Source organism: Phoca vitulina, unplaced genomic scaffold (genome assembly GCF_004348235.1).
Source record: "Phoca vitulina isolate PV1807 unplaced genomic scaffold, GSC_HSeal_1.0 scaffold3, whole genome shotgun sequence".
NCBI lineage: Eukaryota > Metazoa > Chordata > Mammalia > Carnivora > Phocidae > Phoca > Phoca vitulina.
In genome coordinates this window covers 9,168,037-9,184,476 of record NW_022589706.1, presented here as the reverse complement: position 1 = coordinate 9,184,476, position 16,440 = coordinate 9,168,037, and the positions used below count along the sequence as shown (strand labels likewise).

Here is a 16,440-nt window from a genome sequence, read left to right as displayed (position 1 = left end):
GACTAATGTAGAAATTGGTACCCAGGAGGTATAGTTATGACAGAAAACTTAAAATATGTAGCAGTGACTTAGAAACTCAGTGGGTGGTGGCAAGGAGACTATTGTTAGAGTCTGGAAAGTTGGCAATCCATGCTGGCTGTGGTAAAATATTTGCTAAAACTATTCATGTGTGTCTCCCATTCTTCCCCTTTCTAAATAGGAATGTTTACCGTGGTTATTTTGTCCCTATTCCAGCACTACATGTTGAGTGTGCATATGTGTATAAACAGGGAGGATAGATACTTTCTCTTTAACAAGAGAAGCTTTATCCTGTTCTAATTTAGGGACTACCAAGCATCACCCAGAGATGCTGAACTTTGAAATTAATGCCATTACTGAATAAAATTTTTGATTGTCTCATTTGTGAAAGGAGTTAAAGTATTTTGTAGTTTAAGTTGAATAACTGTAAATTGATGACCAGAAGAATGAATTGCAGTAAGCATTGGTCAGTTCACCAGTAAATTTGGGTTATCTTCCTTCTGGACAAATAGAATTATACTTCCCTGTCCCTTTGAAGTTAGCATGCCCATAAGATTTGCTTTTGTCAAAGAAATGTGAGTGGAATTGACTTGTATAACTTTCAGGAAGAACCAGTTTGCCATTCATGTTCTTTTTGCATATCATGCAAGTGGGGAAGTTCTAGAGATTGGAACCTTCTCAAGCCTTCTGGTTGCTTGGTGAGAACCATCTGTAGTGAAACTCCTCTGCCTCCCCACCCCAAACCCAGCTCCCCATGAGCAGGCAGGTAAGCAGGAAATATCTTTTTTGTTGCTGTTTTAAGCCCCTACAATTTTTAGATTTTTTGTTACTGCACTATAACCTAGCCCATCCTAACTAATGTAGATTACTGTAAAAGTGATCATGAAAACTTCAAAGGCCGATCATCTTGGCAATTGAGTGGAATCTGTAACTGAAATCATCCGCTGATAATTCCCAAAGCACTTTCACTAGTGATTTCACTTGCTTCTTCAATTGTGACCATTCTGGAAAAGGTGACTGTGAAATTCAAATTTCATTCTTTTTTCTTTGTGAAATGTAAAACTACATCTTCACTATTGAGAGGTAATGATGAACAATGAAATACTTTCTCCTAAAAAAAAAAGTAAGCAAGCAAGCAAGTAAGCAGGCCAATAAGGATAAGCCACAAAAAAGGGAGGGTGAAACTGAATGCATAGGAGTTTCCAAGAAGAGTAAAGCATATTTCCCAAAGCCTTGTGCATGAATTTCCACTAATACACAGTACTTCCCAGCAAACTTTGGGAGTCTTAGCTTTGGCTTGACACCTGCACATATACAGAAACCCATGCACTCTGGTGCAGAAATGAAAAAAATGTCATTGGAGTTTATATCCAATCAAAAGTTTTCACAAAAAAAAGAAAGAAAGAAAGAAAGAAACAAATAAAGAAAAAGTTTTCCCTCTCTCTGAAGAAGAAGTATTTTCTCTAGCACAGCGTAGAATTTATTTCATCACATTTGTGAAGTGCTAAATCCCGTGCCACCCACTGTACGAAGGTCATGAAAGTGAGAGATGCCAATATACGGACGTCTCAATGGGTCGCTGTCCTACAGGAGTTTACATTTTGCGGAGCATAACAGTTTCTTTTTTTGGAGTTTTCACCCAGCCACACCCAATCCCCCGGTAAACAATTTTCAATGAAAAGCCCCTCATCTTTTCCCTAATCCTTGCAAATATTCTCTCTTTCCTAGATCTCTTCACCCTGGAAACTGAAGTCACTGTGGGATCTCTCTCTGGATATATGGCAGTTATTTCTGATGCAGCCGAATGGCCGGCTTGATCTTTCCCTTTGGTGGCGGGATGACAGTGACCCCCAAAGTTTCCAGCACTTAAGGCACAAAGCGCAGCCTGAACCCTAAAAGGGCAGACAACTCTGGCGGTTTCCACCGCTCTTCTTATCGAGGAGCCCAGGGAAGCTAAGGCGTCTGGGTCAGATTCGGCGACGCGGGCTACGCAGTCCTGTGCTCAGCGAGTTGGAAGCTAAGCGCACAAGCTGCACAGCGCAAAGAAGTCAAGGCCAGTCTGCAAGCCCACTGTGAGAGAACTGGTGAGTGCCCATTCCTGCTGGACTACAAGGACCGGCATGCATCGCGTAGCGGCGGCAAGCTCCGCTCCGGGACCCCGGCGCAACGGAGCCTGGGAAGTGAAGTCTCCGGGCGGCCCGAGTCGCGTCGCGAAATCAGAAGGGAGGCGTTGCTAGTCCGCTCCACGCCGGTTTCTGGCCGGGCTCCGAGCCTCTAGCTCCCGCTCAGGATTTTCGCGGGCGGCGGCGGGAGCAGTATGGCTTGCTTGAGTAAACTCCGGGGGGAGGAGGGAGATGGGAGTGGATGGGGAGGCGGGGTCAGCGGAAGCTGCAGGTTGCTTCCTTCTCCTCACGCTCCCTCCCCGCCTCTCCCTGAGGGAGCGGTGGGAGGGGGAGGGAAGGGCATAGGGAAGGTAGTGACACGTGTCAATCAACCCCCCCTCCGGGGGGCGCGCGCTCCGGGGCTCGCGCCGAGGGCTCGCGCCCCTGCCTCGTGCCTGCGCCGCTCGTATGTAAATGAGGGCGCGTGACGCGGGACGCAGATGGACAAGGGAAGAGAGAGAATGGCCGCTGCCGCCGCCGCTGCTGCCGCCGCCGCCGCCGCTCAGTGCCGGAGCCCTCGGTGCGCGGCGGAGAGGAGAGGATTCCGGCGGGAACTCGACTCTTGGCGCCACCGCCTCATGCACTGTGTAGGTAAGAGAGACACGGGCCGGAGCCCCGGCTCCGCGCGGCGACGGCTGCCGCAGCCCGAGGAGTTTGTGGCTGAGGGGGTTAGTTGAATCTCCCGTTCGGGTCAGTTCAATGGGGGAGCGCGATGGGAGCGGCGGCGGCGCGGCGGCTCCGGCGCTCGCCTTTTGTCTGGGGGCTTCTCGCCCGGCGCGGTTCGCGCTCCTTCCCTTCTCAGCTCTTGGGCTTCTCAGGAACTGTTAGTTCGGACCCGCTCGCTGAGCCCCCGAGGAAACCGCTCGCTCGCGCTCTCCCCGAAACTCCGCGGCGCCCCTCGCAGCCCGCCGTCCACCCTGTCGGGGGGCAGGCAGCGGCCCGGTGGGTCGGCCTTGGGATAGAGGGGAGCCGGCTGGCAGGGCCGGCGGGAGGAAGGCGGGCTGGTCCGCGCCCCCGCCGGGCGCACACACACCCCCTTCTCGCCGCCGGGGGCCGGGCTGGCGGACGCGGCCGAGTTCCCGGGGACTGGGACCGGGGCGACCCCCCGGGCGCTCGCGGGGCGGGGGTCGCGGGTGGGCCGGCGGGGGGCGAGGGGCAGCGGGGGCGTCGCCCGAGGGGCGGGGGCACCCAACTCTGCCCTCTCGCGCTCGGCGGCGGCGGCGCTGTGTGTACCCCTTTAAGAAGGAGCTGCTCGAGCGCTGACGGTTGGGATTTGAAGTTCTTCCTCCCTCTTTGGAAGTCTGGACGGATGGGGGGTGTTGCCATGACGACGGCACCCTTCCCCCCCTCCTCCCCCCCCTCCTTTTCCCCTCGCGGACGCCCGGACGACTCTGGTCTTCTTGTACTGTCATGTGATGGACCCTTCCCTGCACATACACGCACATCGCCCTCCCCACCTCCCATCCCCGTTCTCTTGCAATTCCGTCTTCCCTTTTGGTGGGGTCGGAATCGTTTTGCTACAAACTTCTGGGCTTGGGGCTGTCATTCTGCGGGTTGCTCGGGGTGGCAGGAGATTGTGGGAACTCCCCACCGTGCCGCGGTCGCTTTTTTTGTCTGAGTGAGACGTGCGAGGAGCTGTTACCCAGCAGGTTGGTTTAGTGGGCACAGAAGGGACTGTGAGGGTTATGGGATGGGGTGTGTTGTGCCTGTTTGTTTTGGAAGGGGGTTGTGGGTTGGAGAGTAGGAATAGAGGTAGAAAGGAAGGTTGCATTGTCTTAAGGAGTGGATGGTAGCAGTAGCAGTTTGCTCGACTGGCGATTAAATCTTGGCATTTGGAGTTGAGGAGTACCTTATTGCCTTAAGAAAACAACTCTCTTACCTTGTTTCCATCTGTTCTTGCGCCACCTCGCGCCCCTTTTCCCCACACCCCCCTCAGATTTGTTTGGTTAGCGCCTGAAGATCTTTCTTGTTTTTCCCTAGTGAAAAGGAGACCGTGGTAGAATAAACTAGTACAGCTTCAGCTTAGAAATGTGCACTGCAGAATACGGTGGATATAGGAAAATGTACAAGAAGGAAGCTTGCTCCGTCTAGGAGCATTTAAGTTCACTTTAAGCGATAAACTGTTTTACCCTTATAAAATATATTTTGGTCTTATTTAAGGAAATATTTTGGGAAATAGCTTTAGTCAAGTATTTATAAGTGATTTTAGTTCTTAGAAAAAGTGGAAAAAAAATTAAAACCCTCAGGGTATTCTTTTATAAAAATGTTAAGCCAAGTGTTGCTAGTGCTTCCTGAATACAAAATGGACCCATTTTTATAATTGCTTACGTAAAGATCTCTTCACTGACAACCTGTTTAGAAATTGTTGAGTTCCTTTGGTGGGAATCAGGCAGGATGACAGCATTGAAACACTGGCTAACGATATAATTGTGTTAAGTTTTACCGAGGCACACAGTGATTTGTAGATGTCTTCGGTCAGTTTTTATGTTTTGGAATACTTTAGGGTTTTTCCCTTTTCTTCTTGTTTAGATACATTAAGTATGGCTCTGTATCACAAAAATGTGTAGTTTTGAAAAATAGTCAGATTTTAAACACGATATTGGATTTGATGGAAAAAGGGATTTAGATATCTTTCTGCCTTACCTACTAAGACACACAAGTAAGATTGGAAGACATTGAAAATTGAGTTGATGCGGTATGTCTAACATGCAATCTCTATATTATATTTTTAATGTGATGTATAACTGTACTGTATTTAAGAGGACATTTTTTCCTGGGCTTTAACTATATTTGAGAGTTGTTTCCCATAGTCCCAGCCAGGAGACCTAGTAAAACCCATCTCATACTTTGTTTTTGTTATTGTTATTTTTACATAAACATTAAAACTCTTTTAAACAGGATATACACTTGTTGATTGTTTTTTTTTCAGTATTGTATATGCGAAGCACTTATTCATAGTGTGAATTAGGATTAAATGTAGTTTGTGTGATTATCTTAAATTACCTTTTGCTGTTAACGTGCTTATATTCAATACTTAACTTTGTAAACATATTTACAAAAAAGCCCAAATCTTTTTCCTTTTGCATGTGTGTGAATATTTATATGTGTATTTATATATATTATATATGTTTATATTTCTGTATTGAATATATTCAGTGCTCTTATTGCTTGAAATCATTTTCATAAATTATACTTTCTATAATTTGGAAAAGAAAATGATCCAAAAGTCTTATTTTTATGAGACAGAAATTGTAAGCAATGTCCTAGGCTCATACAGCAAATTAGTATTGAGCCGGTAGTGAAGTTTTAAATCTCAATTCTTAGCCCAAGTTTTTAAAGTAATCTGATTTTTTTTATAACTCATATATAATATTCTAATTTCATAAGGGAAAAAGTTCATTTTAGTTGTCATGACTGCTGGTGGTTGTTAGCTAAGATGCTTAACTCTTGATAAGGAAAGTGATGTTTGCTTTTTCTCTATTTGTGGAACTCATGTCTTTAGGTTAGATTTGTGACTACTCTGATTTATTCTGGTTTTTCTTTTTTACAGTTTAATTGAAAAGTTGTTCTACAAACTCTTATGTCCTAATTAATAGCTCTGTTTATAATGTGCTTTTTATAATTTATTTTTCTATAATCATCCTATACAGTGCTATAATTTTGAGTATGCTCAGCTAACAAATGTTTGCATGCTTATTGGTTATAGTAAATAGCATCCTAATACTCAGTATGACATCGAGTGATAACGGATAAAGTCTTGGGTCTTATGGAATATATAATGCAGTTAGTATCTGGTAAGTCATTAAATTTAAAACAAAGTAAAGTCAAGCATAAAAGAAATGCATTAGCATATTTTTAAATATTACCAGGTCTTATATAGTCTATTAGGATATTCAGTCTGGGAGGTAGGCCAAGTTTTTTGTTTTTCTACTTTTTGCTAACTTTTAATTTTGATAAAATTTCAAATTTATAAGAAAAGTTGGAAGAATAGTACAAGGAATTCCTACGTACCCTTACCCAAATTCACCAGTTGTATTACATTATGCAGCATTTATCATTCTTGCCTTATATCTATTTTTTTCTGAACCATTTGAGGATACTTTAGTGACATCATACCTCTCTACCCTTAAATTCTTCAGTGTATATTTCCTAAAACCAAGGACGTTATCTTACCTAACCACAGTGTAAATTATTAAAACCAGGAGATTTAAAAATGATATAATACTATTATCTATTTCATAATCCATGCTCAATTTTTATCTCTTTTATCTATAAGCTCCCCCTACCTCCTAGTCCTGGATCATGTATTGCATTTGGTAGTACTGTCTCTTTAGTCTCTCTTAATCAGGAACACTTCCTCAGCCTTTCTTGTTTTTCTTGACCTTGACATTTTTTTAAAAGTACAGTATGGTTATTTTGTAGAATGTCCCTAATTTGAATTTGTCTGTTGTTTTCTCATGACTAGATTGCTTATACATATTTGGCAGAATACCTCTAAAGAGATGTTCTCTCTTTATCAGTACATCATATCTTGAGGTTCATGATGTTGGTTTGTCCCGATGTTGGTGATGCTGGCTTTGAAAATTTGGTTAAGGTGGTATTCTCCATATTTCTCCCTGAAAGTTATTATTTATCCTTTTGTAATTAATAATGTAATTTGTGGGAAAATATTTTGAGGAACAGAATATTAACATAGTCTCACCAATATTTCATCCACAAGTTTTAATATCCATTCATGATTTTCTAACTTCGTCATTCCTTCTCTAATTAGTACTTGGTATTCTGTCATAAAGCAATCTTTCTTATCTCCTCCATTATTTATTTATTTATCCAGTTATTTTTATCAGCATGAACTCATGGATTCTTTATTTAATGGTTAAATCCATTACTGTCATTACTTTGATTCCCAGATTGTCTCAGGTTTGGTCTTTGGGAGCCTCATCAAGCTGGTTCCAATGTTTTTTGACAAGTCTCACCTCTTACAACCCCTCTCACCCTCATCTCTCAAATGACTTTTTGAGCACTTCCTTCCTGCCAAAACAAGATATTCCGGGTTCATCTTGTACTTAACCTATCCCAGCCCCGACATAAACCATTTCTCCAAAGAACCCTCCATTCTTTTTTAGTGGAGAATAGATTTAGATACCAAAACTGAACAGTAGGTTCCAGAACTTTTTGTTGTTGTTGTTGTTTTTTAATTATTTATTTGAGATAGAGAGAGAATGAGAGAGAGAGTGAGCAAGAGAGCAGTAGCAGGAGAGCAGAGGGAGAGGGGGAAGCAGGCTCCCCTCCGAGCAGGGAGTCGGACGTGGGGCTCGATCCCAGAACCCTGGGACCATGACCCCAGCCAAAGGCAGACGCCCAACTGACTGAGCCACCCAGGCGCCCCAGGACTGTTTTTAAACCCTATTTTTTCTGATACAGAAGCTAATACTCAGTGTAACTGATTTGCCTAAGGTTGCAACAACAAAACAAAATGGCAAAGATTTGATTAGAATCATTCTATAAACTCCAGTTTCTTTTCTACATACCAGTGTTGTCCAGTAGAAATATAATGGGAGCCAAATATTTTATTTAAAATTTTATGGTAACCACATTTGAAAAGCACATTTTTTAGGCCAATATCCTCAAAATATTTTAACATTAATCCATACAAAAATTATTAATGAGTTAGTTTACATTCTTTTTTTAAATATTAAATTTCTGAAGTTAGGCATTTTATACATTTAGCACATCTTAATTTGAACTAGCCACATTTCAGGTGCTTAATAGCCACATGTGGCCAGGTGGCTACCTCATTGGACAACATAATTCTATAGTATAGTAGCTCCAGCCAACTCTTGATACCATGGTACCACTTATTTCAAATGTGCTGATAATAACCAAACCCACAACTTAATTTATCTTTCTCCAGATCTTTTATTTGTATAGAAAATACTGCAAATAAATAGGCTCTGGAGCTAGACTACCTGTGTTTGAAGCCTAGTGTTACCACTTACCAATGTGGACAAGTTACTTAACCTCCCTATACTTCAGTTTCTTATCTGTAAATTGGTTTGAGAATTAGTTATGTTGATATATGTTAATATGTGTCTACCATATAGAAGGCATTCCATAAATAGTAAGTATTATTATTAGTGATTTACAGAGGTTATTAGCAGCTTTGAGCTTTATGTTTTTGCCAATAGATTCTTTCTGGTGGGAATGCTGATAAACAATAAAAGGATCATGAGGCATATTAGAGGAAAAGAGAGTGAGGGCTTGCATGATCAATATTCCAGGGTTATTTTAGAGCCACAGAGTCAGTTTTATTTTTTTATTTTTTTATTTTTTTTAAAGATTTATTTATTTATTTGACGGAGAGAGATACAGCGAGAGAGGGAACACAAGCAGGGGGAGTGGGAGAGGGAGAAGCAGGCTCCCCGCCGAGCAGGGAGCCCGATGCGGGGCTCGATCCCAGGACCCCAGGATCATGACCTGAGCCAAAGGCAGACACTTAATGACTGAGCCACCCAGGCGCCCCAAGAGTCAGAGTTTTAGAATCACAGTATATCACTTAGCATAATCCTGTCTTTTCATATATGGGGAGATCAGAAGAATGATGCCTTCCTACATTCTAAGGAATCTTTTGGCTTTGGAGTACCTGAATACAAGAAATTAGTTTAAATTCATTTTAAAAATCTGTATCATACTAGATCATCTGCATTGCTGGTTTTATTGTGTTTCAGTCTAGCTTATAATCTATATTAAGTCATTATTTGGAATACCTGTTTTGGTTTTTTAGTTTACAAAGCAGTAGCATCTCCCATTTGTCTTTCTTCATCAAGTGAAAACTCATAATCATATTCAATTAGTTGATCACAGTTTACCAGACTGCTTTTCCCCCATTTGTCTAGCTGCTTCTTTACAGCCCATACATTTTCATTTGCTTTTACTTCTCTTTTGTACACATTGCCCCAAATTCCTGACTATCTTTTTAGTTATATCTTCTACCCTGCATCCTCAGTCACTTTTAAAAATCAATTATAACCTAGAGTCTTTTCTATTTATTGAAAAACAAGTTTGAGACCTTTCTTCATTCAGATTGGCCAGTTCTTTTCTGATGGGTATGTGCAGGGTGTGTATGTAGGAAGTAACTTGTCCAGTAGTCTTCATATTTAAGTAGTCAGCCATTTAGGGACAAGGGACTGGGTCTTCACAAATGATAGAAAGGACTAAGAATTGAGAGAATATGGTTTTTTTCTTGGCTTTAATCATTATAGCCTTTGGCACAAGTCATCTGTAAACTAGGATAATATCTGTCCTCATATGTTCACTCTTTTTTGTTTTTGGGAAAGGTTTGTAATACTTATATAGTAGTGGTTTCTGGCTGAAGATATAAATTAAGGTATTAGGTATAAATTAAGGTATTAGCAGCATAAAGAATATAACTTAAATCCATGGAAATGGATGAGATCACCTAGGGGTAAGGGATAGTATAAGTAGAAAGGAGTAGAGTACTCTATACCATGCCTTAAGAAATCTTAACATTCTTTGGGCAGAAGGGGAGCCTCAAAATAAGTCCACTGAACTTTTACACTAAAAAGTAAGGCAATTAGCTATAAGTAGGAAAACCAGGAGATAGTAGTATCACCAAATCTAAGGAGTGTTACAATAAGAAAGGATTGTTACATGTTGTTGAGATGTTAAGTACCTTCAAACAGGGAAGTATACATTGTTTTTGGCAACATGTAGGTTCTAAGTGACATTAACTGGTAATTTCAGCACTGTGGTGGGGAAGGAAGCCATATTGTAATAGGCTAGAAAATAATTAAGATGTATATAAGAGGAGATAACATTTGTAGTAGACTGCTCATTTGAGAAGCTACATTTTGAGGAAAAACAGATAAATGAAGCAGTAATTGGAAGAACCTGGGGTTTAGGGATGTTTGTTGGTTTGGTGAGAGATAACCATTATGATGGGGAATGCTTTTTTGAATCAATAATTGATGATTACTTTTTATATTATTTGAGGCTTGAATGCAGCAAGATACTGAGACAGATAAATAGGATGGGCTGGGTTTGACTCACTGAATGTGAACTATAAAAGTATCTCTTGGGGCACCCCGGTGGCTCAGTCGGTTAAGCAGACGTCTGCCTTTGGCTCAGGTCATGATCCCAGGGTCCTGGGATTGAGTCCCACATCGGGCTCCTTGCTCAGCGGGGAGCCTGCTTCTCCCTCTCCCGCTCCCCCTGCTTGTGTTCCCTCTCTCGCTGTGTCTCTCTCTGTCAAATAAATAAAATCTTTAAAAAAATAAAAAATAAAAAAAAAATAAATAAAAATCTCTTTTTTCTTTAAAAAATATTTTCCTAATTAAGTTCATCACTAAGATATGTGCAGAATTAGTGTGTCACACAATTTAAAGGAATGATTTTTTTCCACTTAATTTACTGTTGTCAGTTAGTCATCAAATATCGTGAGCCCTACTGTGTGCCAGTTGATGGGGTGTGATTCTGTGTTTCTTCCTTACTGGGTTCTGAACTGGAAATAGACTTAGGAATCAGAGATTAAAATACTAACTTTTTAAACAGTAGGTAGTATGGAAGAACGTGGCTTGGAATTGAGGCCAAATCAGACTTCTTTACTCCCTGTCCTCCTGAACTGAACTTACCAACCTATCAAAGATAGAGCAGCCAGCAGGGAACTCTGTGCCTGGTAGAGCTTGGTAAGTTCATCATGTGATTTGCTTATTGGTAGGTATGACCATCTAGGCGGAGTGAGACGGAGGCTTGCCATGCATGAAGAATGACCTTTAAAACATTAATTCATCCCACTAGGAACAACTATCAAGATGTTGCCAATATTAGTCATTCCTCTTTGCTTTGGGAGGCCTGAATAAAGGGTAGAGAAAAGGGCAGAAGCTTCTTTCAAAATACTTCCCCTAACCATGTGGAAATTGTTGGGAGAGGTGGGGACTGTGGGTGGGTAAAAAGCTTATTGTATACACTAGGAATAGGGCTTAGACTTTGCTTTTATTAAAGCACTGACAGTTATCAGGGATGTTAAGTATTAGAGCTCGTATAATAGAAAGAAGAGGGAGCAATTAATTTTGATTTGAAATGATGAGGCTTCCAGAGATTGAGTGAAAGCAGGAGTTGGCAAACTTTTTTTTTTAATATTTATTTATTTAATATTTTTTAATATTCATTATGCTGTACTTTTCATCTCCTGACTTATTTATTTTATAACTAGAGGGTTATACTTCTTAATCCCCTTTACCTATTTTGCCCATCCTTGCACCTACCTCCCCTCTGGCAATAACCAGTTCTCTGTATTTAAGGGTCTGGGTTTTTTTGTTTGTTTGTTTATGTTTGTTTTGTTTTTTAGATTCCTCATATAAATGAAATCATGTGGTACTTGTCTTTCTCTGTCTGACTTACTTGACTTAGAATAATATCCTCTAGGCCCATCAGTGTTGTTGCAAATGGTAAGATTTCATTTTTTTATGACAGAGTAATATTCTAGTGTGTGTGTGTGTGTGTGTGTGTGTGTGTGTGTCACATCTTCATCCATCCATCAATGGACACTTGGATTGGCTGTTGTAAATAATGCTGCAATAAACATAGGGGTGCATATATCTTTTTGAATTAGTGTTTTTGTTTTCTTTGGGTAAATACCCAGTAGTGGAATTACTGGATCATATGGTGTTTCTATTTTTAGTTTTTTGAGGAACCTCCGTACTGTTTTCCACAGTGGCTGCACCATGTTACGTTTCAGGCAATAGTGCCTAAGCATTCTCTTACTCCATATCCTCTCCAACACTTATTTCCTTTTCTTTCTTTCTTTTCTTTTTTTTTTTTTTTTTTATTAACACGTAATGTATTATTTGTTTCAGAGGTACAGGTCTGTGATTCATCAGTCTTACACAATTCACAGCGCTCACCATAGCACATACCCTCCCCAATGTCCATCACCCGGCCACCCCATCCCTCTGTTATTTCTTGTCTTTTTGATACTAGCCATTCTGACTGTGAGGTAATATCTCATTGTAGTTTGATTTGCATTCCCCTGATGATTAGTGATGCTAAGCATCTTTTCTTGTGTCTGTTGGCCATCTGTATGTCTTCTTTGGAAAAATGTTTATTCAGGTGATCTACCCATTTTTTAATTGGATTTTTTTGGGAGGGGTGTTGAGTTGTTTATGTTCCATATATATTTTGGATTTTAACCCCTTATCAGATATATCATTTGCAAATATCTTCTCCCATTCAGTAGGTTGGTTTTTTTGTTTTGTTGATAAGGTTTCCTGTGCTGTACAAAAGCTTTTTTTGTAAAGTGTGGGATAATAAATTTGGTCTCTGTTGCAACTACTCAACTTTACTGTTAAAGTGCAAAAGCAATATATAAATGAATGAACATGGCTGTATTCCAGTAAAAAATTATTTACAAAAATAGCCAGATGTGGCCTACAGATCATAGTTCACTTATCCCTAAGTTAAATGATCCAGCGGGAGAGTAGGGTGGAGGGAACAGGCAGAGGGATAGTATAAGCAAAAGTATAGAAGTTTAAATAATGATATATTCTGAAAATATTCAGCATTCTAGTGTCATTGGAGTATAAGGTGGGAGTAGGGAGTGGGACTGGAAGTATAAATTATGGCCTCTATAAGGAAGAAATTATTAGTCTTGAAGTTTTTTTTTTTAAACGGGTAATAAGCATGATCAGATAAGTTGGCTTATGTTCATTTTGAACATCTGCTGTTGGTTCAGGTTTGAGGGGTTTTTTTGTTTGTAATAGTTTTAAGAATCTCAAATTGAAGCAGCCCTTTTAAGTCAAAACTGGGAAAATGAGCAATCTCCACTTCACTATATTAATTAAGACGTTGGATAGCTGAATCGCAAATGGCACCCTTCTTTTCTGCCTGGGCTCGAACAACTTAAAAAATAAGGAAAAAGATGGGAGCCAAAATATCACTTCTGCTGATGAGACCAGGATAGAGGAAGAGCTTGGTGGGAGCTCTTATGGTCTGGCATTGGCCAACTTACCCACCTAGTCCTAGGCATACTAGGAAAGCAGAGCAAAATACGAGTTCTCTGCAGGTATGTTTTCCCAGTAGTTCACTCCCAAGGGGAAAGGAAGCAGAACTTAGCTCTGTCTACTCAATTATTCCTTACAAAATCACCAATCAGATCATGCAGTTAGTTCACTTCCCTAGGGGTGAAAAGAGGCTCATATTGTGCTTGTGAAGAATCCTTCCTCATAGAAACAAGGAGCAAGGAAAAGGTGTTATTCCTCCAACAATCCAGGCTTTTTTGCAGTTATATCTGTAGGTAAGTTCAGCTATTATTATACTGAAAAGTCAAAATTCATATTCTGGATATTTAAAGAAATATTTAATTCTAGTGTTTGAAACAACCATATTTCTTAAACTCTTTTTTAATGAACTAGATTTTCTACCTGTGTAAGATACTTAAATAAAATCCATGTTTGGTGAAAAAGGAAAGACAATACTAACTTCTTTATCAAGTGACTTTAAATTTAGAAAGAATAGAGCACTATTTTTTTTAAGTGAAAAAAGCAGATAGTTTGATAAATAGATTATGCTTTTAATCAGCTCTGATTATGGGTGCTTATGTAGTTTATTCACTGGTATCTCTTTCTTTAAAATGTTATCAATTCTTTATCCTCTTCCTCTTCCTCTTCTGAACAATTCAGTAGTAAAACCATCAGGTGGGACCAAGCAAGGGTAGGTGTCTACACTGGATGGTATATGTGGTAGAGAGAGGAGTGGAATGCCAGAGGCTGACAGGAATAAGGAGGGTCCCGATGTGGGTTGATGGAGTTTCAAGAGGTGAGGAGTAGTGTGCCTAGAAGGGCATGCTGGTGCAAGTTGTCAGAGTCCCAGCAGGGTATCTGTGAAGAATAGTAGACTTGGTATGAGGGAGGGTTGGTTGTTCCTATTAAGGGTTGTCCAGACCTGAACAGGGTAAGAGGATAAAGAGGGCATCTACTTGGAGGTGGGGTGGGAAAGAAAGGCATCCGTGTAGGAGAGTAGCCTGATGTGGGTGTATTGAGGCTCAGTTGGATGAGGAGGGAGTTGATGCATAGAAACATCCCAGTGTAAGATGTCAGAGCCTGAGGGTGGGGAGAGGAAGGCATCCCAATGGAGGGTCAGCTCAGTATAGGTAGGATGTTAGAGCCTGAGCAGCTGGAGGATATTCTTGTAGGGGGGGTGCCAGGCATGAGGAATAGGGGCCTGAACAAAGTGAGGAAGTTATATACACGGAGGAGGCGTGAAGGGTAGGCGTGAGAAGGGTGAGGAAAGTATCCCTGTAGGGAAGGGGAGACAGCCACAATTGGAGATTTTGGTTATACACAGGGAGACTGGTCAAAAAAATAAATATTAAAGATAATGGGAGCCAGGCCTCTCACTGTCTGAGAGGGGAGTTTCAAATACGGAATTGGAGAAAACTAGGAAGTTCTCTGCGTTGGACTGGAAATGAGATATTGGTGTGAACGCATGGTTTTCATTATATATAGATTAGAAATGTAGTAAATGTGTGTGTATATATACACGCTTATGCCCTATTGTTCACTGAGAAGGGGCCTAGGAGCAGTGACAGTCCAATAACATTGTACATAATGTATCATTGTTAATTTCCTGATTTTAATGGTTATATTCCTAAGAGAATGCTTTTGTAGGAATTACTTGTTAAAGAATTCAAGGGTGGTGGGACATGATGTAGGCCATTTACTCTCAAATAGTTGGAAAAATAAAAGTTTGTATCGTACTTAAAACATTTTCTATAAATTTAAAATTGTTACAGGAGCGCCTGGGTGGCTCATTCGGTTAAGCGTCTGACTTCGGCTCAGGTCATGGTATCAGGGTTCTGGGATCAAGCCCTGCATCAGGATCCCTGTTCAGTAGGGAGTCTGCTTATCCCGTTGCCTCTCCCTCTGTTCTCTCTGTTTCTCTCTCTCTCTCAAATAAATAAAATCTTTAAAATAAATACAGTTGTTACAAAGTAAAAGTAAGTATTTAAAAGCAATGTTATGAGTCAAAATATTACATTCTCTTGAATTAATCGCTTTCAGCCCTTAAAAAACCACACAGTAATATATAAATTGTCTTACAGGTTTTCCAACACTAAGAATTGCCTTTTGAAATAATGATAGCTAATATCTGTGAGTGCTTACCATGTGTCGTATACTATGTGTATGTGTATTAATCACATTTAGTTTTCACATGTGAAATAATACAATTTTTATCTTCATTTTACCGATTAGAAAACTGAGGCTTAGAGAAGCTGCCCAAGACTTTCCATGTAGGAAATATGAAGGTAGAATTCACATCCAGGTCTTCATTACTCTCTTGGTCAAACCTGGTTAAAAAATTAACAAGTCTGATCCTTCCTAATCAGATAGTTGGGTCTAAAGCTTTAGTAAGATAGTGCTGTTTTCTCTTTGATTTCAGAACCCTGAGTTTCAAGGGTAGGGAAAAGTGTTCCGGAAAAGTTTAGACCACCTCAGCACTTGGTTCTTGGTGAGAGAATAAGAGAGAATAGGGCCTTCTGTTATTTAAATACACATATCTGAGTTAAAGGTTCTATTAAGGTAGATTAATCAGAAATAACATACCCAAATTTCTTTCTTTGTCATCTATTGGGAATAGCGGGTGGTAAGAGCATGGAGTTAGTGGGGCAAGGATTTTCCCCAGCACAGATTGTCAGTGTTTTTAGTCTGGATATAAAGTTGTTCTCTATCCCAGTTCCAAGAATGATGACCATCTCCTTTCCATCTCTTTTGAACTTTTCCAAAGAATGGTAAATGATTAAATAGAAGATAGCTAATGACAATTTATCGTTTCATTTTAATTCCCCTTTACTTCTGTTCCCCTATACCCATTTAGAGTATAGGAAAATAGTGCCTGGTAAGTTTTTGTTGTTGTTGTTAAACACACCAACATTATGACATCAGCCTAATCATTACCTATTTTTTCTCCTTTGCCTTATTACTTGACCTTTTAATATTTCCGCTCTGGCATCAGTATAACTTACAAATGGGATAGAATATCCCTATGAGTATACATTAGCTTATTTATCTAACTTATCTTACTAAGTTATCTTCTTTATCTTCACTCTTCTCATCAGTCTGAACCCACAGATCCTTTCATCCTCTGTTACAGAGTTTTTGCTGACCCTCTCATTCTTTAGACCCATTCTAAAATTGCCCCTTTATTTTATATCAGGAATAATAGGATTTTCAGTGTTGAAGGAAGC

The 16,440-nt window shown here is 40.3% G+C and overlaps 1 protein-coding gene across 14 annotated transcripts in view; it reads left to right on the top strand.

The window, feature by feature from the left end:
* Window positions 1–2,374: 2,374 nt before the first annotated feature.
* The window catches only part of LCORL (ligand dependent nuclear receptor corepressor like), a 166,282-nt gene continuing 152,216 nt past the window's right edge, over window positions 2,375–16,440 (top strand). For 3 of the 14 annotated variants that reach the window (XM_032400071.1, XM_032400077.1, XM_032400070.1), the window contains exon 1: window positions 2,375–2,771. In XM_032400071.1, the coding sequence (XP_032255962.1) occupies window positions 2,621–2,771 (151 nt within the window). In that variant the 5' untranslated portion in view covers window positions 2,375–2,620. Of the gene's footprint in view, window positions 2,772–3,546; window positions 3,830–16,440 lie in introns of those variants that run through there. The other 11 variants (XM_032400083.1, XM_032400084.1, XM_032400082.1 and 8 more) reach the window with 9 other exon arrangements.